At 53.0% G+C, this 27,626-nt stretch overlaps 1 protein-coding gene across 1 annotated transcript; it reads left to right on the top strand.

The window, feature by feature from the left end:
• Positions 1–106: 106 nt before the first annotated feature.
• On the top strand, positions 107–27,626 carry LOC121347945 (complement receptor type 1-like). The gene is made up of 39 exons (XM_041427004.1): positions 107–393; positions 1,237–1,428; positions 1,914–2,105; positions 2,312–2,408; positions 2,577–2,662; positions 2,903–3,106; positions 3,576–3,635; positions 3,735–3,761; positions 3,868–3,931; positions 4,088–4,198; positions 4,417–4,602; positions 4,829–4,924; positions 5,183–5,272; positions 6,109–6,320; positions 9,021–9,095; positions 9,697–9,876; positions 10,916–11,098; positions 11,266–11,445; positions 11,554–11,736; positions 12,215–12,397; positions 12,565–12,744; positions 12,868–13,050; positions 15,674–15,868; positions 16,211–16,390; positions 16,483–16,674; positions 17,693–17,887; positions 18,365–18,547; positions 18,890–19,069; positions 19,692–19,866; positions 20,021–20,190; positions 20,282–20,464; positions 22,520–22,702; positions 24,758–24,937; positions 25,629–25,811; positions 26,084–26,266; positions 26,465–26,644; positions 27,052–27,081; positions 27,213–27,288; positions 27,545–27,626. The coding sequence occupies exons 1-39, from the start codon at positions 114–116 to the stop codon at positions 27,624–27,626; spliced, it is 5,994 nt and encodes a 1,997-aa protein (XP_041282938.1). The 5' UTR covers positions 107–113.

Genomic DNA, 27,626 nt, shown 5'->3' with positions numbered 1-27,626 from the left:
TTTCGTTTGGGACTTGGCAGCTTTGGAGGGAGGGGGGATTTTCCTGGCGGGTGCAGAGCAAGGCAGAGAAGCAGAGGCAGAGGCAGCGGGTTCCCTGGAAGCTGCTCCTTGGGATGCCAGGCGTGCCTGGCACCGCGCACCCCGCGCGTTCCACACCCAGCCCCGCTCCCCACCGCGCTCCCGGCTTTCGTCAGAGCCTTCCCGGAGCTGAGCTGAGCTCAGCTGAGCTGGGCTGGCCGGGAGGGGCGGGCGGGGGCTCCGCGGAGCTCGGAGCAGCCCCGCGGGAGCGGCTCCGCTGCCCGGGCAGTGCCGGGGGACCCGCGATGGGCTGCGGCCGCCGCTGCTCGCTCCTGCTCCTGCTGCTGCTGCTGCTGCTGCTGCCCGCGGCGTGGGGTGAGCCCCTGCAGGGGAGGGGGCTGCGGGGAGCCGGGCACTCCGGGCTGGGAGCTCCGTGCGTGCGGGAGCGCTCTCTGCGCCCGCGCGTGTGCGAGTGTAGGACCCGTGGGTTATCCACGGGAGTGTGGGGTATCCATGGGAGTGTGGGTTATCCACGGGACTGTGGGGTATCCATGGGAGTGTGGGTTATCCATGGGAGTGTGGGGTATCTATTGGAGTGTGGGGTATCTATGGGAGTGTGGGGTATCCACGGGAGTGTGGGTTATCCATGGCAGTGTGGGTTATCCATGGCAGTGTGGGGTATCTATGGCAGTGTGGGGTATCCACGGGAGTGTGGGTTATCCATGGGAGTGTGGGGTATCCACGGGAGTGTGGGTTATCATGGCAGTGTGGGGTATCCATGGCAGTGTGGGGTATCTATGGCAGTGTGGGTTATCCATGGGAGTGTGGGTTATCCATGGCAGTGTGGGGTATCTATTGGAGTGTGGGTTATCCATGGGAATGTGTGCTCCATGTCTTATCCATGTGAATGTGATTCGTGTGCGTGTGTTCCCTGTACACGTGCTCCATGTGCTCCGTGTGTGTTTTCTGTGTGCTCTGTGTGTTATGTGTGTCAGTGGGTGTTATCCATGTGCTGCTCCCTGTGTGTTTGTGCTCCTTGTGTGCTTTGTGGCTGTGTGTGTGCTCTGTGTTCTCTGTGTGTGTGCGCCCTGTATCCCTGTCCCTGAGTGTTCTCCCTGTGCCCCCCTTTCCCACCGGCTCTGTGTGTGCCCCCCGCCCTGCCCGGGGTACAAAAGCAGCAGAAGGAGCCGCGCTAAATCCCCGTTTATTTCCCCACAGGGGACTGCGGGCCGCTGCCAAATATCAGCCACGCCGAGCCGCGGGGGGACACCAAACACCAGCAGAGCTTCAGTGTGGGCTCCACAGTGACCTTCGGCTGCGTCCCGGGTTACACCAAGCTCCCTTTTCTCTCCGACACCATCCGCTGCCTGCCGAACTCCCGCTGGTCCAGCCTGCCCGAGTTCTGCGGCCGTGAGTGTTTCCCTTTCTCTGACACAAGCAGGGCGCGGGCTGCTTGTGGGAACACCCACAGCTTTGGCAATCGCTGCCTCAGGGCTTTCCTCATCACACAGGATGAAGTGGTCTGGCCACCTCTCTTGCTGCCCCTTTTTCCTACACTCCATCGAGTAGCTGGAGCCACTTGTGTGGCACTTGTGTGCTAATGAAACTAGAGGAACAGCTTGGGAAGCACATGGGAAAGGGGAAGGAATGCAGGGGCAGAGCACTGAGTGACCAAAGGGTTAATCAGGCTGGGAGGTTTGGTTTTGGGCATTTGGAAGCTTCTCCAGTGAGAACTGGCTGCACTTCCCCACCTCAGACAATTCCCTGGTGGAAGTGGCCAGGGAGGAGGGCACTGTTTGGGATCCATGTTCTTAGTGAGGCTCACTCGGATTTCTGTTTACAAAATGTTATTTTTGCTCTGTAACCCGACATTTGGGTGTCTCTGTGGTGGCCAGGCAGCTGTCCCAGACCCAGATCTGTGTCATTTGCTGCGATATCACCAGAAGACAAAATGCAGAATTTTTACGCCGTTAACACCACGGTGAGGTACATTTGTCGCCAAGGTTTTGAAAACACCACAGCCCAGCCCCCCACCAGCACCTGTTTGGACAACTTAACGTGGACAGAAGTTCCTAAACTGTGTCAGAGTGAGTGTCCCCCTGTAATTTCATTTCCACCAACCCTGTGTTCCAAGTGCCACGCATGTATTTTAAAATTGCTCTTTTCTAATGACATTTAACATGAAATACCATTAACTGCCTGATTTGACATTGCCATACTGCCACGAAAACTAAGCTTTGTGGGGTTTTCCCCAGCCTCATGGTGTCCTAAGGACAATCTTACCCTTTTTTAGAGAAATCCTGTGGTATTCCAGCCAATCCAGAACACGGCCAAGTTATCCTAAAAGAACATCAGCTGGGTGCAACAGCCAGAGTGGTTTGTGACCGTGGGTGAGTGTGAAGCCAGTGTCCTCTGCATCCCAGTTGCCTGGCCAGAGTCACTGGGGTGTGAATGGGACATGGGGCCCTGCCCCTGCAGAGTCCTCAGCACCTCTGTGGTGGCACATTCTCGGTTGGTGGCAACCAGCTGATTTTGGGATGTGCCTTTTGCCCCCGCAGGTACAGATTAAAGGGAGCATCACCTTCCGTCATTTGCCTCCTACAGGGAGACAAAGCTGTCTGGAGTCCTCTTCCAGCTTGTCAGGGTGAGTGAAGTTGTCCAGTGCTTGGCTGGAAAAACCAAATGTTCCAACCCAGAAATGCTGAATTTTTGGTTTACTTCGCTAAGCGAAGTCAGGCGAGCATCTCTGCAAGGGGACAGCTGCTGTCACAAGCAGGGAGTCCCCAGGAGCATCCCTGGCTCCTGTGACAGCCTGACAGGAGCAGTGCCTGCTGAGAAGAGCACCCCAGGGGTCACCTCCTGACTTCTTCCATTTGTCCCGCAGTGATTTCCTGTCCCCCTCCTCCAGCCATCCCCCGCGGGCAGCACAGCGGGAGCAGCTCGGGGGAGTTCGTGCTGGGCTCTGTCACAACCTACACGTGCGAGCCGGGGCTGGAGCTGGTGGGAGAGGACACGCTGCGCTGCACCGGCGACACGGGGGACAGCGGCGACAGCGGCACCTGGAGCGGGGCCCCGCCCGCCTGCCGCGGTGAGAGCCATCCCCTGCTCACAGCCGCCCCTTCCCCGCAGTTTGCTCCTGCTGGGCTGCAAATCGCTGCTGATTCCACCCTGCCTGGCACTTTGTTCGCAAGGTGCCAGGCTCTGCTGAGCAGCACCGGGAGCAGAACCAGTCGTGGTTTTATGTTTTCCCTTCGAGAGGATCAGGCAGAAATGTAATGGTCAGTGTGGGGAATTATCAGTGACTGCAAAGCTGCTGGAGGGAACTTAGAAAGGATTTATTTATCAACAACACCCAGGCAATAAAGCCGAGTGGAACAGCAGAATCCCCTCGGTCCTTAAGGCCTGGAGGGGCACAAGAGGTCCCTGTCACAGCCTGAGATGCACAAGTCACCTGCCCATGTGATGTTCACTCCTCTCTGAACTATTTTATATATTTTGTACAAGCTGAGCACCATATAAAACAGCATTTTGAGTGCTTTTCCTTTGTCTCTCCCCAGTTAAAACCACAGCAGAGACAAACCAAACCAAACCCTCAGAAGAGAATCCTTACTGGCTGGGTAAGAGCTCCATTGCTTAGAAGTCCTGTTAATTGCTGTAATTGCACCACGTTTTGGCTTTCATATCTTTAACAACTCTTTCATTATTTTCCTCCCCAGCAAGCATCCTCATTCCCAGTTGCATTGGTAAGTAGCTTAAAATTGAAAATGTATTTTCCTACCCCAAAGCTGTTTGCTGTTAAATACCTGGAGTCAGTGGTTGATTTCACTCTCCCTTTCCCTTCTTTGTCAGTTCCTCCAGTAGCCCTTGGAATTCTAGCTGGGATCATCATGAGACGGAAAGAGAGTGAAAAGCAGTAAGCTGCCCCTTGAAAATCAGAACTTTCCCTGGGGATAAGTGGATTTTTCCTTTCAAGCCCCATACCTTCAGTATATTTGCATGGTTAGCATGATTTTTCCATGTTGTGAAGCTTCTTTTTATTCTACAATTTCCCCCCTTTCTGTCTCTCCAGCTCTTATAATGTGAATTTACAAAAGCAGGAGATGAAGGGAAGGGATGCAGCGATGCATCCAGAGGTTACAGATGAGAAGAAGCACCCCAAGCCCTGGAATTCCTATTTTTGGTAGGTTTGCTTGTTCACCTGCCCAAAAACTTGTGCCAGACTTCTGACTACAGCCAGGGGTCTCACTGCTGCTGAGCTCACCTGTGCAGAAGATCTTTGAGCAGTTCTTGATTTCAAACACCACGGTGAGCACCCTGCTGTCCAGAGGGGGCTTCGGGAGGGTCTGGGCTTTGCTGGCTGCTCTCTGGGTGGATTTCCCCCGTCTCTCTCACCCACAGCCACACAGGGAACTGCCACGTGTGTCCCAGCTGTGAGGAGCAGCTCCACAGTGACCTGGCCCCTCTCTCAGAGCCCCCACACCACGGCTGTGCCACCTGCCAGGACTGGCTGAGCTCCCAAAAACCCCGCAGCTACTCTGTCCCCAGCATCGGTGCTGGGGACAGCCAGAGCCCAGCAGGGACCAGGTACAGATCCAGCAGGGGCTTGCTCTGCTGCCCTGGCGAGGAGGAGGCAGAACAAAGGGGAAGGGGGAGGAAGCATGTGGATAAAGTGAGTTTTGCAGCTAGGATTCGTGTGGTTCCTGTTTCAGCAGGAGCAAGGGTTTGATGTTTAGGGAGCAGTGGCTGTGTTGGCAGCAGGTGTTTTTGGGAAGCCTCACACTCAGGTTATCTTCTCTCTCTCTGTGTTCAGCTCTCCTGCCAAAGCTGTGGATGTGCTGAGGGCAGATGGCACAGGAGAAGCTGCTCCATGGTGGAGTGAGGCAGAGCAGCCCATGGACCACCAAAGGTCAGTCTTCCACCTAAAAATACCTAAAAATACCCAGGTGCCACTGTGGGCATGGACAAAAATCAGCGAATTTCAGAAGAGAGTAGAAATGTGTTTATCAGAGAATCCCTGAATGGTTTGGGTTGGAAGGGACCTTAAAGCTCATCTCATCCCACCCCCTCACCTCCCACTACCCCAGGCTGTTCCAAGCCCCAGGGCCACGCTCTGGAAGGCCCATCCCTGCCCTCAGTGCCCACCCTCAATGGTTCTTCTCCACAGTGACCACATCTGTCCCATCTGTGAGAGCTGGCTCCGTGCCCACGCTGGTGACAGCAGTGCTGTGACACCGGGGGAGTGGCAGGACAAGGGGTGAGTGTGGCCAGGGCAGGCAGCTCCTCTCAGCACTGCAGCGCCCTCCAAGCTGAGAGCTCACTGCTTAACCCAGAATAAAAGCACCTGGCAGGGTGTGAGGGTTGGCTGCTCCTGTTGTGCCAGGGTAAAGTGTGGTGCCTCTCCACGAGAGAGATGTGGAACTGGGTCAGGTTCACTCAGATGATGCTTGTGGGGTTTTCCTGGGCGTCTCTGGAGCAGCCTGAGCTCTCAGCTGTGCCCACCTGGCTCGGCCTCGTGTTCTTTGGGGCTCTGCTTTTGGTGGAGCAGCAAAAGCTCAGGTGAGACCCTGCAGTGGGAGCCTCTTGTCAGCCACTGCCCAGGGCTTTTCCCACCTGTGGGTGTGCTTCCTTTGCTTGTGGCAGGGTAAGGTTTTGACCCAGAGAAGTGATGAGGTGAAGCTGTTTGCTCAGTTTATTTATTTATTTCTGACACTCATCCATGTGAGTCTGGTGCTCTCTCAGGCTGACAAAGCTTCCTTAACAGAATCACCATTGACAGAGGCAAATTCACATGAAAAACCAGACAAACATGGCTGGGCACGTGCATCTGCTTGCTTTGGCTTTGGGAAGTGTGAACTCCTTGCTGCTGCTTTTGCTCCGGGGTTTTTCCATTTATTCCTGTGAGTGCCTGTTCCACTGGCTGGGAGCTGCAGTTGTGGGGGAGCTGCAGCTCTGCCTTCTTGAATCACTGCCTGTTGGAATTTAAAAAGGGAAAATGTGAAGGAAAGCAGCTTTTGTGGGTGCAGGGTGGTTTGGAGAGGGGCAGGCGCTGTCACGACCCCGCTGGGACTCACCTCACCTCTCTCCCCACAGCCCCCAGGGCCCCGTCTGCCCCCCCTGCACGGACAGACAGCTCCTGTCCCTTGTCCACGGGGACACAGCCAGCAGCCCCGTGTGTCCCCTGGCCGGGGAGGGGACCCCAGCCCACCTGGTCCCTTGGCACAGCCCCGGCTGCCACCTCTGCCCCGTGTGCTCGGAGCCCACCCACGCTCACCTGTGCCAGCCCCAGCGCCTGGCACCTGATGGTAGGAGATGCACGGGGCACCCCAAAAAACACCCCGGGGTCCCTGGGGAGGGGCACAGGGCTCAGACTCCCCCTGATTCCTGCTTGTTTCCCATGCCAGGATAAATCCAGGAGCTGAGGAGGGAGCTCAGCACCGATCCCAGGCAGGGATTCAGCTCTCAGTGCAATAAAGGGACCTCACATCAAGGCTCTGACTCCACCTGAGCTGGCAAAGAAGCAGAAAAACCAAACACACTTCAAACCCACCTCTGTGTTGGTTTAATGCCCACTTTTTTTTGTTTATTTTTGTATGAAAAAGTGTTTTTGCAGCTCTTAAAGCGAGACTTTAAAGAGACAGTAAACATTTCTTTGCGCTAGGAAAATAATTTCCTCTTTGCACAATCTTACAAGATTTATTTGTATTTCCTTAATGACTTCTTTTTAACTGAGGTTCTTTTCCTAGTGTGCAGACAAAAGTGCAAAATTTACAGTATTTATAGTAAAACTGTTTTGTAAATAAAATGAAGATAAAATAAAATAAAATAACTGATGTCCTGGCTCTGGGGTTTATTTCATATTTACTAATCAAGTCTTCCTTTGAGTGGCTCAAACGATTTTGCAGTCTCATTCTTTGCTGGATGTAATCAAGTTCATTAATTGCTTCTGCTCAATTAATTGCTGTTGTTGCACTGGTGTCCAGTGCCTGAGTTTTCCTGGGAATTGTGAGGAGGGAGGTGGGGCAGTGCTCTGCCTTTCCCTCCTGACAGAGTGACTGCCAGGAAACCCTGGCACTGCTCTGTGGGACTGGAGTGCTTTGGAAGCCACCTGGAATGCTGCTCAGAACGTCTGGAATACTGGAATTCCACCTGGAATGCTGCTCAGAACTTCTCAGAACTTCTGCTCAGAACTTCTGGAATGTTGCTCAGAACTTCTGCTCAGAACTTTTGCTCAGAACTTCTGGAATGCTGCTCAGAACTTCTGCTCAGAACTTCTGGAATGCTGCTCAGGACTCAAGGGCAGCTCTTCCCGGGTGATGCCACGGAGATGCCATAGACCTTTGTCCTGGGAGCAGGACACCAACCCCACAGCTTTTGGGCACTTTGTTTCATCCTGTGTGCCCTGAGTGGCCGTGCTGAGGATGTGTGTGAGCTTAGAGAGAGCTGAGGGAGGGACCACGTGGCAAAATGCCCTGGATTTCTCTGGCTGATGGCAAGGCTGGTGTCCTTTCCTGGCTGTCACTCAGCCTGGCTAAAGATCACTGGACAAGCTGCCATAAAATGGAGTTAAGATTGGAAGGTTTCCTGTTTAGAAGGGCAACACCACTGTGGTGGAATTTTGACTGCCTAAGCCTGAGACGCTCAGACTTTTAGCTGCTGGTAAAGCAAAATGTTGATGTTTGGGGTTTTGTCTGCTGCAGAGGTAAATCACCCATCTGGGAGCTTCTCATGATGCACACTGGGAACAGGAACTGTCCAAAATGTGTCTACTACAGACCTTTGGTTTCTCATTTTCCCCTGCTAGCAGGAACATGCCTTTCATAAGAAGGAAACCCACAAATAACCATTTCCATCCACACTTCAGCCTTGTTCCAGACAGACCCCCAAGTTCTCCCTCCCCAGCAGGGCACTGTCCTGCTCAGGGGCACTGCAGATCCTGTTTTTTCAGCCTTGCAGAACAAGCACTTGCACATTGCTGGTTATTTTTTTATTTCTATTTTACCATAAGCTATGTGAGTGACTAAATGGACAAAATACAACCTAAAGCCTTGCAGCTCTGGGTTGTGTTTGGTTTTGCTGTTTTAATCTCAAGCACATTTATTCATACTGCATAGTCCAAAGTGATTTTTTTTCCCAAATTATTTAACATAGGATTTGGGGATCAGCTAGGAATTATCTCCCCACAATCAGATGAAAGGAATTGTGAATGCTGCAACATTGTTTACAGGTGTGGTCACAAAAATTTACCACTGGAGAGGGTTTATTTACTGTATTTGTAATCAGTTGCACATCATTTCTCTTTATAATCTGAGTGCAGATGACCAAGTGCAATTCTGAAGCGTGAACATTGGATTTGTAAGTATTGGAAGCTGAATAAAAGATTTCTTCAATAAAAGAAATAAAAGGATTTGAGCAGTTCATGTCCTGCTGCCTGCTTTAGGCTCAGGAAGTGTCACCTGCGTGAGGTGGGCAGCTGGAGCTGCTGGGGCTGCTCCTCACCCAAAAGTCCTGTCTGGGGGTTTATTCCTCCTGCCAGTGGGGAGGGATGAGCCCAGGGTCGGGTCAGGAGGATTTGTGTCCCCACTGGTCCCATTTTTATGGAATGCCTCGTTCTGCCTGCCCCACCCCTGGGAAGGTGAACTGTGCCGTGCCCCTTAGGTGCCACCACCACCCCCTGGGGCTCTGGGACAGAGCCTGGGCCACTTCCCCAAGGTGGGGGACACTCTGCACCATGGGCACAGTGCACCTCTGCCTGCACCCTGCCCTTTGTCACCCCTCTTTCCACATCCCCCCGTGCCAAAACCAGCAGCAGCAGCAGCAGCCTGGGGCACCTGCAGCCTCCTGGGGGTGCTGGCTGTGCCTGCACGTCCTGGGGAGCCCACAGGTTCCTGTCCCACAGTCCTGGGAAGTCCCCCAGCAGCATCTCCTTCCTCCCACGGGGGCACTGGGGGGAACTGGGGTGCTCATATCTGCCCTGTGCCCCCAGGAGCTGCTGTCTGTGCCAGGGATGGTGCCCACCTTCACCCTCTGCCTGCTGGGCAGCTCCGCTCTGCTCCTCAGCACCACGCCCGGGGCTCAAGGTAAGGCAGGGCAGCAGCTCTGCTCCTCTGGGGCCTTCCTCCCACTGCCCTCCTGCTCCTCATCCCTGCTCTGTCCTCGCTGATCCCTGCGCCCTTCCCTGCTGAGGGAAATGGGAGCTCTGCACTGGTCCCAGGTGGACCTTGGCATCACAGAGCCCTGAGCTCCTCTGCTGATGGCAGAGACCCTCGGGGGTCATCAGAGCCACAGCTGGCACATCATCAGAGCCACAGCTGGCACCCCCAGCCCAGGCTGGGCACCCCCAGCCCCCTGGCACAGCACAGATCCCTGGGTGCCTTTGGCTCAGTCCCGGGCTGCCCTGTCAGGGTTTTCCTGGGTGGGATTGGGCCCTCAGGAGGGGCTTCAGAGCCTGCAGAAAGGCCAGGAAAGGCTCTTGACACTGCTGGGCGTTGACATGAAATCCTGGACATGCAGATTGTGTCAGCTGAGGTGGCAGCGGGGTCCCCGAGGAGCACAGGGAGGGTCCTGCAGCCCAGGGACCCCCACCCCAGCTGCAGCCCCCAGTGCTCAGGGCGCAGACCCCTCAGCACGGCGGGATCCCCGCAGCTCTGCAGGTCAGCACGTCCCTTCTCTCCCTCCCAGCTGCCCGGTGCCGGTTCCCCCGGGTGCTGAACGGGAGCGTGTCCCCTCGTCGCTCTTCCTACTGGACACGGGACACCGTGAGTGTCACCTGCAACCCCGGCTACGCCCTGAAGGGCCCCGGCAGCAGCACCTGCAGGGCCACCTCCAGGTGGGACCCCTCTCTGCCGGAGTGCAAAAAGGGTGAGTGTCACCTGAGTGTCCCATGAGTGTCCCATGAGTGTTCCCTTAGTGTCCCGAGTGTCCCATGAGTGTCCCCTTAGTGTAACCTGAGTGCCTCCTGAGTGTCCCATGAGTGTCCCAGTGCTGGCCATGGGGAAAGCTCCTCTTGTGTCCTCCCAAATTCGCTGGGAAGGCAAAGCCAGGCTGGATCTGTCCTGGCTGCCCTTCCCAAGCTCGGCTGGCAGCTCCAGAGGGACATGCTGGAGGGGGGACATGGGGAGGGCTGTGCCCTGTCTGGGGCTCCGAGAGGGATGGGGAGAGGCTAACCCCGAGGGATGGCAGGGTCTGAATGCCAGGGGAATTCTGACACTGCTTCTGGGCAGATGTGGGGCAATTTCACCTTCACTGTGGAGTGGAGAGTAATCACAACTTCTCACTGCTCTTGCTGCTTCCACATCAGTCTGGACCCCTTAGTGTAACCTGAGTGCCTCCTGAGTGTCCCATGAGTGTCCCAGTGCTGGCCATGGGGAAAGCTCCTCTTGTGTCCTCCCAAATTCGCTGGGAAGGCAAAGCCAGGCTGGATCTGTCCTGGCTGCCCTTCCCAAGCTCGCCTGGCAGCTCCAGAGGGACATACTGGGGGGGGACATGGGGAGGACTGTGCCCTGTCTGGGGCTCCGAGAGGGATGGGGAGAGGCTAACCCCGAGGGATGGCAGGGTCTGAATGCCAGGGGAATTCTGACACTGCTTCTGGGCAGATGTGGGGCAATTTCACCTTCACTGTGGAGTGGAGAGTAATCACAACTTCTCACTGCTCTTGCTGCTTCCACATCAGTGTGGATCCCCCCCAAACCCTGTGATGAACCTGCAGTCCTGTCAGGACTGCTGTTACTGCCAGTGATTTCTTCCAGGTGCAGCTGCACCTTGAGTGAACGAAAGCCTTGATCCAGCAAATGAACCCAGAGCAGAACTCAGGAGATCTCCCTGCTGCTCCCCGAGCTGTGCCAGCAGCACACAAACCAGCACAGAGCAGACCCACGGGACGCTTTCTCTCCCTCTGCAGAGGTGACATGTCCTCGGCCACCGAGCATCGCCAATGGGCTGCACAGCGGCCACTCCAGGGACAGCTTCTCCCGGGGGGTGACCGTGTCCTACAGCTGCAGGGAGGGCTTTGAGCTGCTCGGCAACGCGTCCATCACCTGCACGGACTCCGGCCTCTGGAGCCGGCCCCTGCCCCGCTGCGAAGGTCTCTGGGGGTCTCTCTCCTGGGGTGGGGAGGCAGGAGGGGTGCTGGGTGTGCTGGAGGGTCAGAGCAGGCGGGGTTGTGGCTCGGAGGGGAGCAGAGGGCTCTGTGTGTGCACATCCAGCTCCCCATGCAGTGAAGTTTAAAGCTCGCTGTCTCTGTTCCCTCAGCGATCGGCTGTCAGGTACCCGAGGTGCAGAATGGGAAGGTCCACAACGTGCAGAGCACCTACAGAGCTGGAGACACTCTGCACTTTGATTGTCACCCCGGTTATGCAGCAGAGGACTCCGATGAGGCTCGGTGCCAGCCCGGGGGTGTCTGGGACCCGCCACTCCTTGTGTGCCAGAAGGGTGAGTGCTGCTCAGGAACAGGGGGTGCAGGCAGGGATTTAACCCATCCGTGCACATCCTCGCTCCTCATTCCCTCGCTGAGATAAATTTCTCATCTCCCTCCCGCAGTCCGGCCGTGCCCGATGCCTCCGGAGGTCGCCAATGGCAATCACAACGGGCGGAGCATAGCAGGATTCACCATGGGAATGTCTGTCAAGTACAGCTGCAATCCTGGCTACTACCTGGTTGGAAATGCCGCTGTGTCCTGCAGAGCATCGGGGAACTGGAGCCAGCCTCACCCTCGCTGCCAAGGTGAGTCTGGGCTCTGTCCCCTCAGGGACAAACTCAGTGTGGCCCTGAGCACAGGGGACACCCTCACCAAATCCACTGAAACCTTCAGTGAGAGACTAAATTCCATTTTAATGAAATATACGGGTTTATAACATATAAAGAACAGGCTGAAATCCACGAGTCCAGAGCCAGCACCCTCCTCCCTGTGCTCCAGCATATCCAGGAATGGTGACAGTGCTGAGAGCAGGCATGGGCAGAGGGGGGCACTCAGCTTTGAGGGGGAGACCAGCTGAGTTTAAATGAATACTTTCAATACTCTTTGTCCACAAAAATTGGAGGAGAGACAGGAGACCCAAAGGCTGCTGGCAGGATGCATCTGGCAGTACCTGGGATTTGACCCCTCTGTCCTCCCAAAGTCTGACATGCGGGAGGTGGGGCTGACCTGGCTCCCCAAAATCACCTTTCCCAAACTCTGATGAGGTTTCCCCTCCCTCTGCAGAGGTGACATGTCCTCGGCCACCGAGCATCGCCAATGGGCTGCACAGCGGCCACTCCAGGGACAGCTTCTCCCGGGGGGTGACCGTGTCCTACAGCTGCAGGGAGGGCTTTGAGCTGCTCGGCAACGCGTCCATCACCTGCACGGACTCCGGCCTCTGGAGCCGGCCCCTGCCCCGCTGCGAAGGTCTCTGGGGGTCTCTCTCCTGGGGTGGGGAGGCAGGAGGGGTGCTGGGTGTGCTGGAGGGTCAGAGCAGGCGGGGTTGTGGCTCGGAGGGGAGCAGAGGGCTCTGTGTGTGCACATCCAGCTCCCCATGCAGTGAAGTTTAAAGCTCGCTGTCTCTGTTCCCTCAGCGATCGGCTGTCAGGTACCCGAGGTGCAGAATGGGAAGGTCCACAACGTGCAGAGCACCTACAGAGCTGGAGACACTCTGCACTTTGGCTGTGATTCTGGGTACACCACAGAGGACTCTGATGAGGCTCGGTGCCAGCCCGGGGGTGTCTGGGACCCGCCACTCCTTGTGTGCCAGAGAGGTGAGTGCTGCTCAGGAACAGGGGTGCAGGCAGGGATTTGATCCATCCGTGATTTAACCCATCCGTGCACATCCTCCCTTCTCATTCTCTCGCTGAGTTAAATTTCCCATGTCCCTCCCGCAGTCCGGCCGTGCCCGATGCCTCCGGAGGTCGCCAATGGCAATCACAACGGGCGGGACAAAGCGTTTTTTACCGCTGGGATGTTTGTGAGGTACAGCTGCAATCCTGGCTACTACCTGGTTGGAAATGCCGCTGTGTCCTGCAGAGCATCGGGGAACTGGAGCCAGCCTCACCCTCGCTGCCAAGGTGAGTCTGGGCTCTGTCCCCTCAGGGACAAACTCAGTGTGGCCCTGAGCACAGGGGACACCCTCACCAGTGCAAACAGATCCTCCAAGAGGGTTAATTCCATGTAAAGTGTACCATGGAATCAATTAATGCCAGGCCTTCCCGTGGCTGGGGAGGTTTGTGTGGACACCACGCTGATTCTGTGGTTCCAGCACCAACAGCCTGTGCTTTTGTGTTTTCTGTCGCTCCAACTTCTCCTGCACACCCTCATTTCCAGGGACTGTCTGCATCAATCCAATCGTAGCCAACGGAAGGCAAGTTGGTGGCCACGGGCTTCTGTCTGCCCCCGGGCAAACGGTGACATTTCGGTGCCACGATGGTTACAGCCTGCAGGGCAGTGCCAGCGTGTCCTGCCAGCAGGATGGCAGCTGGCAGCCCCCTGCTCCTGTGTGTGACAGAGCACTGCCTCACCACAACTCCTTCACCAGGTCTCCAGGTACCTGAAAAACTGCTATTTTATGTCCCTTTATCCTGTTTAAAAAATGCTGTTAAACCCTTTGGGGATGATTTAAGCCTGTCCTGGGAATAAGAACCTAATCTTCTGCAAGCCTTTGGGAAAATGTCTTTATTAATGGCTATATTAATCAAAATGAACATTTTTGCAAGGCAAACCAAACCCCTTTCCTCCTAACAGTGCTCTTTGTGTGCTTGCCCCCATGTGCCTGTCCTGCCTGCTCCTCACATCTCTTTTCTCTCTCACTAGGTGCTTGTGGTGCTCCCACAAGGTTACAATTTGCTGAGCTAAATGAGGAGCATAGAAATGCCTTTGATTTTCCTGTTGGGAAGACTGTGCAATACACTTGCCTCCCTGGATATGCTAAAGTGCCAGGATTGTCACCTACTATGACATGCCTTAAGAGTGGAGTGTGGTCAGAAGCACTAGAGTTCTGTAAAAGTGAATAGCTCCTTGATTTGGTGTCTGTTGTTGCTGGAGGAACAGGTCTCAGGTTCTGCCCATGCTGCCAAAACCTTGATGTTACTCTGAATATGTGACTAGTAAAGCCATGTAACCCTTTGAAATTGGAAACCCGTGTTGGGGGGAACTGGGAATGTGGGCAGGGGACTGGAGGAATAATTGAATATTTTGTACTGTGATGTAGAGAGGCAGGATATAAGGGTGTTTTCCTTCCCCAGGGAAACAGTGCAGTCACCCAGGTGAGCCTGTGAACGGCAAGATTATTTCCCTGACAAATCTCCAGCTTGGGTCTACAGTGGTTTACAGCTGTGAGGAAGGGTAAGTCCTGCTCTGGAGGTGGATTGGGTAAGTGTCCCCCTTTTTAACCCCTGCTCATTCACTCCCAGTAAATGGATTCTGTACAGAAGCCCCTGTAGAGGGTTCTGTACTTATTGTGACTATACACTACAGTGTGTGTATATATATATTTATTTTTTAATATATACATATATTAAATATATATATATTTAATATATCCATATATATCCATATCCCCTATAAATGCTGGGAAATGGGTTGGCCAGAGCAAGGAAGGAACCTCCCCTTCAGGGCCACAGCTGTGCTGCCAGCAGGGCTGATCCCACGTCCCAGGTGGTTGGGAGGAACAATAACTCCAACTGAAGTGGCTTGGGGTGAATGACCGACCCTTTTAACACCAGGCACAGGTTAATTGGACAATCCAGCAGACGCTGTGAGATCTCTGGGGGACGAGTTGCATGGACTGGTCACACTCCCCTCTGCCAGCGTAAGTAGCTCATGGCTCTGGGGGTTTGCAAGGATCTGGGGAATATTTTCCAGCAGAGACTGCCACATCTTTCCAATCAAAGCTTTCCCAGGCAATTTCTCCCCACTGTGGGCAGGAAAATTACCAGAAGGTTTGGAAGTTGTAAGAAAGCAATCTGGGGAAAAGTACAAGATCCCAAAGCTGAAGAGATTATGGAAAGCAACAGCTCAGACACCTCAGCTGGAGCTTTTCCAGCAGTGCTTGTGTCCTGCTCTGACTGACACCAGGAGCCCACTGCAGGAGAGGAAGGGAAAACATGTTGAGCTTAGGGGGTGTTTTGTTAGACCCAGAGAGAACAAGGGTCAGTCCTAAGGAGAGACAGAGCACTGAGCCAGGGCCAGCAGCGAATCCCAAAATCCCAGATGTGGGTTTGCTCCCTCTCTCCGCCGCTGGTGAGTGCCCAAGAGCTGCTGTGCTGCTCCTCAGCAACTCTAGCTGGGCCTTTCTCTGCTGATCAGAGCCATTTCATACGAAGAAAGAAACGTTTGCTGGTACATTCTGGGGTTTTAAAGCATTTCCCAGGTTCTCCAGGTGGGTGTGAACCACAGGTGGCACACAGACTGTGCCTATTGCACAACCTGGCACCAGGATTTTATCCCAGTGATGCTAAATAAGTATTCGATTTCTTATTTCTTAAAAAGTAGAAAATGCAAAGCATGCAGGTGTTTCCTCCACAGAGCTTTGATTACTGCTATGCTTTCTGTAGAAGTGCCAGGGTGGGTGGGATCCTCTTCCCAGGCTCTCACCTGGGAGGTCACTTCATCCCACCTTTAGAAGAAGTGTTTGTGCCTCACAGTCCCAGGGGTTCGGTGCTGCTGTTGAATTGAGGCTCTGCACCCCTGCAGGCATCCCCTGCGAGCCACCCCCGGACATCCCCAACGGGCAGCACTCGGGCGAGCTGCTGAGCGAGTTCCACTACGGCACGGCCGTCACCTACACCTGCAACCGCGGCTTCCCCCTGCACGGGCAGCCCTCCATCCACTGCACCACCCACGACGGCCGCAACGGCGTCTGGAGCGAGCCCCTGCCCGCCTGCGGAGGTGGGCTGGGCAGCCTGAGGGTGCAGGGACCCCCAGCAATCCTCCCAGCATCGCTGCTCCGTGTTGGGAATGACTGGGAAACTGCAGCCAGCTGGGATTTTTGCCCCAGCATAATCCAGCATTATCCAGAGCAGGGGGGGGGTTGGAGTGCCACCCTGCTGTCCCAGGGTCCCCTTTGCCCTTGGAGATGTTTGATATTGTAGGATGCAGGCACAACATCTTCTCTAGGGAAAATGATTTTCAGCCTTGTGTCTTAAAATTGCAACAACCCTTGGTGGCTCCACAGCTGCCCAGCTCTGCCTGAGGGCCCGTTCTGAGCACCTGCACCTCTTTCTTTTCCAGAGGCGAATTGTCCTGTCCCACAGATCCAGCACGGGAGGATCGTGGCTGCCAGGTCTGCCTATGCACACAGGGACACCGTGACCTTGGAATGTGACCCAGGCTATGTCATTCATGGCCACAGAGAGATCCAGTGCCAGCCAAACAACACCTGGGAGCCGCCTGTGCCCGTCTGCGAGCAGGGCAAGTGTCCCAACAGGGCTTAACCTTCCCCTACTCTCCCAAATCCACCTTTTGTGGCTCTTTAACATCCAGGCTGTTCTCTCCCCTGGCAGCTGGCTGCAGAGCCCCTGCCAGGCTGGGCTTTGCCGAGCTGAAGGAGCCCTACAGGAACCAGACGGTGTTTCCCGAGGGGAGCAGGGTGGAATTCGTGTGCCAGCCTGGCTACAGCCAGCTCCCGGGGGTGTCAGCAGCCATCACCTGCCTCAGGAACCAGACGTGGTCTGCAGCGCTGGAGTTCTGTCAAAGTACGTCCTGCAAGTGCTGAAAGCCCCAAGTGTGAGCTTGGCTGGTTTCCATTTTCCCCAGCTCCGTGGGTGTCTCTGCCTGCTGTCTGTGGTGACATTCCTGCTGGGATGTGGGCACAGCCGAGGGTTGATGGAGGCTGGCATTCCCTTCCAGGGAAGCAGTGCCCCAGCCCAGGGAACCCAGCAAACGGCAGAGCTGTTGTCCTGACAGATCTCCTCCTCGGGTCCAAAATTAATTACACTTGTGACAAAGGGTGAGTCCTGCCCTGGGGACAGTGAAGTGGATTTTCAGCTTTACACAACCCAGTTTCCAAGTCAGAAACTCCTGGCTGCCACTTACAAGGGTTGTAAAGAAATCTCAAATAGAAAAAAAAATCTCACTGTTAAAAGAATTAATCCTTCTGTGTGGTCCAGGTACAAGCTGGTGGGAGGCTCCCAGAGAATTTGTGAGGTCTCTGGCACACATGTCTCATGGAATGGGGATCCTCCTGTCTGCCAGCGTAAGTAGGCCACCACAACAGGCCCTTGGAGATGGTTTACAAGATAAAGTGGAACTTCTTTCAAGCCAAAGGTTTTATTGCAAAAGATTTCTCAAGTCGCTGAATGTGTAAAATATTTCCTTTTTCTTTTATTTTGGTTTGGATGTGTTTCTGAGAATGGTTTCAAAGGTCTTTTATTTATTCTGGTCCAAACTGGGAAGAAACACTAATATTTTAAACTGCCTGTTAGTGGGTAAGTTTCTCACTGGCCAGTCTCTCTCTCTGCGTCACCAATGGTCACGGAAAGGGAGGTAAGAATTGTCCCAGCACCTCCAGACACGGGCAGCAAGGAAGTGACTCACAGGAGGGGACGGATTTTCCTTCCCACGTGTGGTTTTATCCATGCAAAGTTTGTTCCTGCAGAATCAGGTGGTTGTGTCACTGCTGAGGTGGTTTCCTCCCCACCCCTGCCCTTCCTGGGCAGCGTGTGTGCCCTGCAGCCCCGGGCACTGCTGACCCTCCCCGTGTCCTGCCCACAGGTGTCACCTGCGCTGCCCCTCCGGCCATCCCCCAGGGGACACACAGCGGGGGCTCCAGGGACACCTTCTCCCTGGGGGACGTGGTCACCTACAGCTGTGCCTCGGGGCTGGCCCCAGCTGGAGACGCCTCCCTGACCTGCACCTCTGCGGACGGGGAGCGCGGCACGTGGAGCGGAGCAGTGCCACGGTGCCAAGGTACGGCTCGGGCTGTGCCCACAGCCAGGCTGTCCCTGGCACAAGGGACAGGGCCTGCACCCATGGGGACACAGCTCATATGACTGATTTTGTTCATTCACAGCAGTTAATGTCAGTGTTCAAAACAACTCGGAGAATTTATAATTTTTAAATCATTTTTCTACGCATCGAATGCTTATTTGCTAGCGCTTTAGTATAACAGATTTTTCTTTTTGATGCTGCTGGGGGAGTACTATTATTGCTTCAGCTTTCATTACAATTTAATTTGATGTATTCTGAAAAAGCTCTAAAATAAAACCAGGATGTTGGTCTCTGATGGAGAAAAGAGCTAAGGAAAATTCCTGGAAAAGCTACATATCACCTTGTCCTGACTGACTGCACTTGGCTATCTCCCTGCTTTGCCTTCAGAAGGTCGGGGTTTTTGGTGTTTATCTTGCCCTGCCCTATTCCTCACCTGCCTTTCCTTGTTCCCGGCAGAGGTGAGGTGCCCTGCCCCCCCGAGCATTGCCAACGGGCAGCACGGTGCCAGCCCCGGGGCCTGGCACAGCCCGGGCTCCGTGGTGCTCTACACCTGCGCCGAGGGCTACTCCCTGCTGGGCAACGCCTCCGTCCGCTGCACGGCCAGGGGAACCTGGAGCCGGCCCCAGCCCCGCTGCCGAGGTGTGTTCTGTGGCTTCCTCTGCCTGGCCCTGGGCTCCTTCCTCCTTCCTGGCTCTTGGTTTAATCACTGCAAGCGAATCCCCAGGGAGAGGCAGAGAGCGGAGGTGCCAGGGGCAGGAGGAGCCCCATGCGCCCATGTGGGTTTCCCTTTCTGTTCCTGCTGAGTACAAACGCTCAGGAACAGCTGAATAATGATATTTCGTGTAAGAACAAGAGTCAGAAGTGTTGAAATGCCCGTGACAGTGATGGCAAGGCCCAGCACTGCTCCCTGCCCAGTGCCCCTCCACAGCCAGGGGGGTTTCACATTCCCAGCTTTTCACATCTCATGCTCTTCCCTTCCAGCAACTGGCTGCACCAGGCCCGAGATTGAGAATGGAAAAGTGACTGGCTCAGAGACCACCTACAACCTGGAGGACATCATTGTCTTCGAGTGCAACTTTGGTTATGCCTTGAAGGGCTCTCAAGAGTCCCAGTGCCAGTTTGGGGGCAAGTGGCACCCTCCTGTCCCCAGCTGTGAGAAGCGTAAGTGCAGATGAGGGGCAGCTGGTTTCTGAACCCGTGTGTGGAGGTAAAGGGGCTGCTCTCAAGGGCTGGAAAGGAAAAACATGCAAGTTTATATCCTGCCATCCTCCTAATTGCCATCCAAACCCCTGAACAGGCTGCCTGGGGAGGTGTGGGCATCATGTGGCACCATCCCAGGAGGGATTTAAAAGACATGTGGGTGTGGCACTTGGGGACATGGGGTAGTGGTGGGTTTTTCCAATGTAAATGTTTCTGTGATTCACACCCTTGTGAAATGTAGGTCTCTTTAAATGAATCCACAAAATCCAGTGAGTCAGGCTGGTGCCTGATACCATTCACAATCACAGAAAGACCAGAGCAAGTTGTTAGAGTCACAGATGGAAACTAACCACTGTAGTTGCCTAAACAGTGAGAAGCTATCATTTTTTTATGTCAATAAGCTCAGAAAACATGAAGGCTGGAAGGTAAGAGAGGGTAGGATGGAAATATCATTCAGTCACAGCTCTTGCTGCTGTTGGGCAGAAGTTAATGGGAAAGAACAAAGCTAAAAGGCTGCCTCACCCTGCAGGGAGGTTTGTGGTACCAGCTCTTGGCTAGCTGGCATGTTTTCCCCTCCTTGCAGTGCCGCCGTGTCCTTCCCCTCCGATTATCAGAAATGGCCAGCACGACAGCAAGGGGGTGACAGAGTTCATCCCTGGCATGGCAGTGAAGTACCGCTGTGACCCGGGCTACGTCCTCACCGGGAAAACCACGGTTTCCTGTTTGCCATCGGGAGTCTGGAGCATCCCTTACCCCCGGTGTGAAGGTGAGCTGCAAATGCTGCTGCCCTCAGTGCAGAGGGAGAGCACTGCACTCACACGGGCTCCCAAAACCAAAGGAGCACCCTCAGCTCTGGCAGCCGTGCCCCCAGCCTGAGCTCTGCTGCTTTTCCCTCCCAGTGATCACCTGCAGCAGCCCCAGCATCAAGGACGGAGAGGTGGCCGAAGGCCGGAGGGCTGTGTACCACCCTGGGGACAATGTCACCTTCCAGTGCCACCCAGGCTTCGTGCTGAGGGGCAGCCGTGGGGCCAAGTGCCAGCCCGACAGCCGCTGGGTGCCTGCTGTGCCCACCTGCCAGCCAGGTGAGCCAGCTGAGATGGGCTTGGCTGTGGTAGCAGTGCTCCTCCTCTGGGTGAAACCCCTAAAGCTCTGCTCTCTGCTCCTCCCTGGCAGTGAGGCCGTGCCCTCCGCCCCCCGTCATCGCCCACGCCACGCTCAGCGCCCAGCCGGGGATGAACTTCACCAGCGGCACCTCCGTGAGCTACAGCTGCCAGCCCGGCTTCTCCCTGCTCGGGGACCCCTCCGTGCTGTGCACGGCCTGGGGCAACTGGAGCCTTCCCTACCCACGCTGTGCAGGTGGGGCTGCCTCAGGATCCACCCCGTGCCAGACCCTGGATCAGGCAAACCTGCCAACCTGCAGGATTGCATGGCATAGGGAGAACCACAGCAGGAGCTGTGCTCACTTTGGGGGCACTGGGAATAAGCTGGTGGCATTGCTCAAGTTTCCCAAAAGGAGACAGGCTTGGGTGTTCTAAATATTGAAATTAAAGATTTCTGTACTTTAGCTCAGAGTCGTGTGAAGGCACCACACCGCCCACACTATTTTTTGGGCATTGTTTTTTCCTGTTTTTTAAGGCCACACAAATTAGGTGCCTGTGTCCTCACATGCTGAATGTTATTTGATGCAGACAAATGTCAGACTGCATAGAAGATGCATTAATAACTTGGGGTTTAACAGTGCCTATCAATGCACCTGTTTCTCTTTAGCTCCATTTCACAGCCAAGGACATATTTCTCATGCCCATTTTGTTTCTTGGCAGCCGGTTGTGGCACACCAACACTGTTGCTATTTGCTGAGCTAAGTGAGCAATATGAAAATCAGACTGAGTTTCCTGTCGGGATGTCTGTGAACTACACTTGTCGGCCTGGATACGTGGAACAGCCACAGATATCACCAACTATCACATGTCTTGAAAATCTAACGTGGTCTGAAGCCCAGCAGTTTTGCAAAAGTAAGTTTTGCAGCAGCTTCTAATTGGTTGAAATTGTTGTGCGCTGAAGCCTTGTAATTTCCCCTTCACCACTCCCTCCTTTGGAGGGTTTGGGCAGATTTCTGAAAATAGTGATTCTTCTCCTATGACACTGAGTTAAATAAGCTTAAAATCAGTTTGTTTCAACCCTTGCCATGAGCACCTTCCACAATTGCCAGGCTCAGCATCCATCCCGTGCCAGGCTCAGCATCCATCCCATGCCAGGCTCACCCTGGATCAGGCAAACCTGCCAACCTGCAGGATTGCATGGCATAGGGAGAACCACAGCAGGAGCTGTGCTCACTTTGGGGGCACTGGGAATAAGCTGGTGGCATTGCTCAAGTTTCCCAAAAGGAGACAGGCTTGGGTGTTCTAAATATTGAAATTAAAGATTTCTGTACTTTAGCTCAGAGTCGTGTGAAGGCACCACACCGCCCACACTATTTTTTGGGCATTGTTTTTTCCTGTTTTTTAAGGCCACACAAATTAGGTGCCTGTGTCCTCACATGCTGAATGTTATTTGATGCAGACAAATGTCAGACTGCATAGAAGATGCATTAATAACTTGGGGTTTAACAGTGCCTATCAATGCACCTGTTTCTCTTTAGCTCCATTTCACAGCCAAGGACATATTTCTCATGCCCATTTTGTTTCTTGGCAGCCGGTTGTGGCACACCAACACTGTTGCTATTTGCTGAGCTAAGTGAGCAATATGAAAATCAGACTGAGTTTCCTGTCGGGATGTCTGTGAACTACACTTGTCGGCCTGGATACGTGGAACAGCCACAGATATCACCAACTATCACATGTCTTGAAAATCTAACGTGGTCTGAAGCCCAGCAGTTTTGCAAAAGTAAGTTTTGCAGCTGCTTCTAATTGGTTGAAATTGTTGTGCGCTGAAGCCTTGTAATTTCCCCTTCACCACTCCCTCCTTTGGAGGGTTTGGGCAGATTTCTGAAAATAGTGATTCTTCTCCTATGACACTGAGTTAAATAAGCTTAAAATCAGTTTGTTTCAACCCTTGCCATGAGCACCTTCCACAATTCCAGCTTTCTCCAAGCCCTGTCCAGCCTGGCCTTGGACATTTCCAGGGATGGGGCAGCCACAGCTGCTCTGGGCATCCTGTGCCAGGGCCTGCCCACCCTGACAGAGAGAATTCCTTCCCAATATCCCATCTAACCCTCTGGCAGTGGGAAGCCATTCCTGTCACTCCATCCCTTGTCCCAAGTCCCTCTCCAGCTTTTTTGGAGCCCCTTTAGGCACTGGAAGAGACTTTAGGGTCTCCCTGGAGCCCTCTCTTCAGGCTAACAACCCCAACTTCCCCAGCCTGTCCCAGCAATGGCCCTGCCCTTTTCTCAGTTCTGTTTTGTCCTCTCTTTAGTGCTGCAATGCCCTTCACCTCCAAATATTGACAAAGGAAGCCACGACAGCCAGGACTTGGAGGTTTTTCCCTCTGGGATGGTTGTGAACTACAGCTGTGACCCTGGCTACAGCCTCCGGGGAGAGGCATCCATCTACTGCACCGACTCTGGCAACTGGAGCCTCCCTCTCCCTCAGTGTGCAGGTACACTGTGGTTCTAAGCTTGGACTTATGGATAGCCTAGGAGTTTCTACCTGTAGGACTCATCCTCACCCTTTCCAAAATTCTGAATCCTTTACCCTCCCCTTTTTTACTCATTTTGCACAATGATTTTTAGCTGTACCTACTCAAAATACATTTTAAAACAATGTTTGTAGTTGACGTCTCCGTTTCTCCCTATGTTTTCTCCCCTGATAGGTGGCTGTGGTGCACCTCCAAACCTCACCTTTGCTGAGCTAACCAGGGAATACAAAAATCAGCTGGAATTTGCTGTTGGGGACACTGTGAGCTACAGCTGCCGGCCGGGACACTCGAGACGCCCTGGAGTGCCCCAAACTCTGACTTGCCTCCAAAACCACACGTGGTCTGAAGCCCTAGAGTTCTGTAAAAGTGAATAGCTCCATCCATTTGGTGTTGGTTTTTGGAAATTGTGTATTTTGTGGGTTTTTGAAGGAAAGATTGGTACATGGCTTTACTAGTCACATGGTCTGGGCCACTTTGGGCCTTTTCGAAATCACATCTTTATTGGCGGCAGAACTTGGACAGAGCCTTAAGGTACCTTCTCATAGTGTGTTACACAACCTCAAGAGAGGAGCTTAAACTCAGCCTTGTTCTTTCCCAGGGAAGCAGTGTAGACACCCAGAACCCCCCAGGAATGGCAGAGTTGTTGTTCTGACAGATCTCCTTTTTGGGTCAACCGTGAGCCACACGTGTGACGAAGGGTGAGTCTCACGCTGCCTTTGCTGCCTCCGTGTCCGAGTTTGGTGCTGGGTAAAGGATCAGAGCCCACTCCTCTGCACAGCTGTTCTCCCACAGCAGACCTGAATTGGAATTTTGGTTCTAATTCTGCCATAGTTGCCTGCTCCAGAAACGGAGAATTGTCTCATTTTTCCCTCCTGTGCTCAGCAGATTAATTTGCAAACCAGCTTCAGTTTTCCTTCTCAGATGGCCTGGAGAAGGAGCTGAGAGTGGGAGCAAGGCCGTGCTGCAAGGAGGCTCCAGCCCTTTGGAAATCAGTTGGGTCATCATTTATCACCTGACCAATCTAACCCAGAGTTTTTGGGGTCAGTGTTGTTCCTCTTGGATGTGGGAAGAAGCAACTTGGTGTCCTTCATTCCCACGTGTTAAACCAGCAGAGAAACCTTGGTGATCAGCTGCATTCAGGAGGCTGCAGAAGGAAACCTCTGGGGAGGGAAAAACCCAAGCTGCAGGACTTGGTATGAGCTGATATTTCCCTCTCTGCACCTCCAGGTACAGACTGGTTGGACAGTCCCACAGGAGATGTGAGATTTTGGGACGACATGTTGGCTGGACTGGTCTGCCTCCCATCTGTCAGAGTAAGTAGGTCACCACTATATCGGGGCCAGAATTGCCATATTAAATCCTTAAAATTAAAAAGCATTTCCTTTAAATAAATAGAATTAAATGAATAAGACTATTAAAGGATCATATTCCTCTGGGATGGTTTTTTTATGCTTGTATATTTGGTTTCTTCTAAAATTCTTCCAGATGTAAGCTTTTGATCTGTCACAGCAATGCAGACTGAAGAGCTGTGAGATGCCTGCAGGGACTTGTCCCTTTTGTTTCACAACAATAAATGAGAAATCAAGTAAAAAGTGTGTTTTGTAATAGAAGAGTGATATTTTGAGTAGCATTGAAATGGAATTTTCCAAACCCTGTACTGTTAACCAAAGCACAAGGATGTATTGCAGGGGTTGCTCATTGCAATTAGTCTTTTTTTCAGATGGAATTGCTTTTTGAGGTTGGGATAGTAAAGCATTCATGAGAATGACAGTACTGACAGACTTCTACCCAATTTCATGTATTTATTAGAATATATTCACACCATCTATGTTTATATATATAATACTGTGGTACCCTTAAGGTACCTAAAAGAACTAAAACCCCCCAGTCCTTGGAATTGTTCTTATCTGAGTCTCTAAGTCCTACCTGTGAAGCTGCTCCGAGCACACTGAGAATGGACTTCAGGATGTGCTCATTTCATGGCTTTGTACCCCTAAACAGGAGTTTCTCTTTCAGGGGTGGTGTGCCCAGCCCCACAGATCCACAGTGGGAGGGTGGCTGTCCCCAAGCCCCGCTACACCTACGGGGACTCTGTCACCTTCAAGTGCCGCAGAGGCTTCACCCTGCGAGGCCACCCCACGTCCCAGTGCCGAGGGGACAGGAGGTGGCACCCACCTCTACCTGTCTGCGAGCAGGGTAAGAATCAGCTCTTGGCCTTGGTGGGATTGCACATTCCTCCTGGTTTCTCACCTGATTTCTCTCCTGACCGCTCACCAAAGTCAACGTTGGTTTTATTTTTGCTGTTTGCTCCAACTACTTTAAGGAGAATCCAGAAATTTTTCCTTGCATTTATGCCTCTCTTCACACACAGGAGATGAGCCAGGGCTTGGGTAATGCTGTAAGTACTGGCATGATTTGCACTTTCTCACTCTGCTTGCTGCAATCCATAATCTACATTCTCTTAATTCCCTGGAAATGAGGAATTTGGTAGCTGCAGGATATTGAATATCAGAGAGCTGTAAACTTTTTCCTGGAAATGTTAACACCGGGATGATGGGAAATGAAGGTAAATGTGTACATTTTATTTGCTCAACCATGTTTTTAAACTCTTAATGCTGCATTTAGATGGAGTGTCAGAACGTTATCACCACCCTGACACCACAACAAAGCCAGGTAGGTCTCTTACCTGAAGAGGCAAGATTTGATTTACTAATCACTAACTCCTCCTCCCAAGCTGTCCTGCTTTTTTGAGGGAGCTTTGCAGAGGGTTGGGCAGGGCTGTTGGGGTCAATGCTGTGGGAGGGAGCTTCAGCCTTCCCCAGCTGCTCAGAAGTTTTCCCTCTTGTCTCTCTGAGCTCTGCTTTGATCTGCACGTCTCTGTTTTCAGTGCTGCACTGCTCCAAGCCTGCAGATATCACCCATGGGTCTTTCCGTGGCCCAGCAAAAGCAGTTTTTACTGTGGGAACATCTGTAAACTACATCTGTGAGCCTGGCTTCTCCCTCCTGGGGACAGCATCCATTTATTGCACAGCATCTGGAGCCTGGAGCCATCCCCCTCCCATCTGTCAAGGTGTGTTTTGGCAGCAGAGAGTGAAGAACAAAGGACATTTAACAAGTCTTGCCTTAGGGGAAAGTCTGTAGGTCTAAATATGAGTACAGGATGTGTGATAAGAACAAACTCGAGTTTTTAGCCTTTCCAAAGGCTGCTGGAGTTACAGAGGTTCAGGTTGTTGAGTGCAGGGGAAGAAATTCAAAGGGAGCAGCTGAGGCTGCAGAGGGTCAGTGCCTCAGTCACTGGCCACCCTTCAGCATCCTGTTGATTGTCTCTCCCTGACTTTCCAGCTGTGAAGTGTCAGCAGCCTCCAAACATCACCAACGGGAGGCTGAAAGGCAACAGCTCTGCCACCTTTCCCCCCGGAGCCGCTGTATCCTACAGCTGCGATCCCGGCTACTCACTGGTTGGGAATGCTTTCATCAACTGCACGGGGTCGGGATCCTGGAGCCAGCCCCTCCCGCAGTGCAAAGGTGAGTCCCTGCTTCCTTTGATGTTTGGAATTCCATGTGACTGAGGCACTTTCCCAGTTCTGCAGAATGCGGAACGAGAATTAATTCCTGGCTACACTCAGAAGGAATTCAAGAGCAATGTCCTGAATAACCCACAGCTGCGTTTCTCATATTTCGTGTTCCCTCTAAATGCCCTCTTCTTATTGCTTCCAATTTCAGAGATCAGATGTGAATTCCCGGATGTCCAAGGTGTTAAAAGAGCCATTAAAGGAAATACTTATCGCTCTGGCACTAACATCACTCTTGAATGTGACGAAGGTTACATGCTGGAAGGCATCAGTCACACCCAGTGCCAAGAGGATTTCAGCTGGGACCCTCCCGTGCCCGCCTGCAAACTGAGTGAGTGGAATGTAAACCAAAGATCGTACAGAAGCATGCAAATGCATTTTACACCTGCAAGTGTCTGTGTTTTTTTTTTTTAAAGGAAGTATACAAGGGTGTGGTTTTAAGAAATCTGGTGTTGTGGGTGTTAGCAGTGAGACACTGGCATGGGGAAGCTGTGGCTGCTCCTGGATCCCTGGCAGTGCCCAAGGTCAGGCTGGACAGGGCTGGGAGCATCCTGGGACAGCAGAAGGTGTCCTGCCTATGGCAGGGGAGTGGATCTGGATGAGCTTTAAGATCCCTTCAACCCAAAGCATCCTGTGATTTTCTCAAAGGTTTATTGGTGTTCATTAAGGACCGTTGAGAAATGCCGTATTTTGGCAGAACAGTTTACTGATTTTCCTTTTTTTTTCCCTTCCCTCCAGCGTCCCCCAAGCCCGGCTCAGTAGGCCTAGGTAAGCAGCTTACACACATTTTTGTCCCCAGCTCAGAGGCCTCAGTGGCACAGCCTCTCTCTGCTTACCCTGTTGTGCATCTCGTGTACTTGACACACACAGTGAGAATAACCCGGGTTCTTCTCCCTCAGGAGTGGCAGCTGCAGCAATTCTGCTGCTCCTGGGGGCAGGTGTTGTCTGGAAAATAATTTCCAAGCAGAAGGAAGGGTAAGGCAGCTCTGGCTGTTTGTTCCTGTCCCTTGGTGCCAAGTCCCAAGCTTTATAACACTTGATACACTTGAAATATTTGCCTCAGTGTGTCTGGGCTTTGTAATTTTGTACCTTCAGCTCAGGCTTGCAAATGATACAGCCTGGAACTCATGGCGTGGTCATGTAATTTTATTTCAAGCCTCTCTTTCTTAAAGGAAACCCAACCGAGTGTTCTTTTACAAGGCAATTCATTGTTTTCTTCTTTTTTATGTAGCTATTATCATACGTATGAAAACTATAATTACAGAACCCCCCTGAACCCAGACACAGAACACAAAGGCTCGTGTCTGCCATAG

The sequence above is a fragment of the Onychostruthus taczanowskii genome, unplaced genomic scaffold (genome assembly GCF_017590055.1).
Source record: "Onychostruthus taczanowskii isolate IOZ18803 unplaced genomic scaffold, ASM1759005v1 scaffold97, whole genome shotgun sequence".
Taxonomy (NCBI): domain Eukaryota; kingdom Metazoa; phylum Chordata; class Aves; order Passeriformes; family Passeridae; genus Onychostruthus; species Onychostruthus taczanowskii.
Note: the sequence above shows the minus strand (reverse complement) of the source record. Positions and strands in the feature narration are given on the sequence as shown.

Coding starts and splice junctions, on each gene's coding strand:
- LOC121347945 (XM_041427004.1), top strand. CDS start 114: ATGCCAGGCGTGCCTGGCACCGCGCACCCCGCGCGTTCCACACCCAGC. Junction 12,745..12,867: donor ACTCCTTGTGTGCCAGAGAG/GTGAGTGCTGCT, acceptor TCCCTCCCGCAG/TCCGGCCGTGCCCGATGCCT. Junction 26,267..26,464: donor GCCCCTCCCGCAGTGCAAAG/GTGAGTCCCTGC, acceptor TTCCAATTTCAG/AGATCAGATGTGAATTCCCG.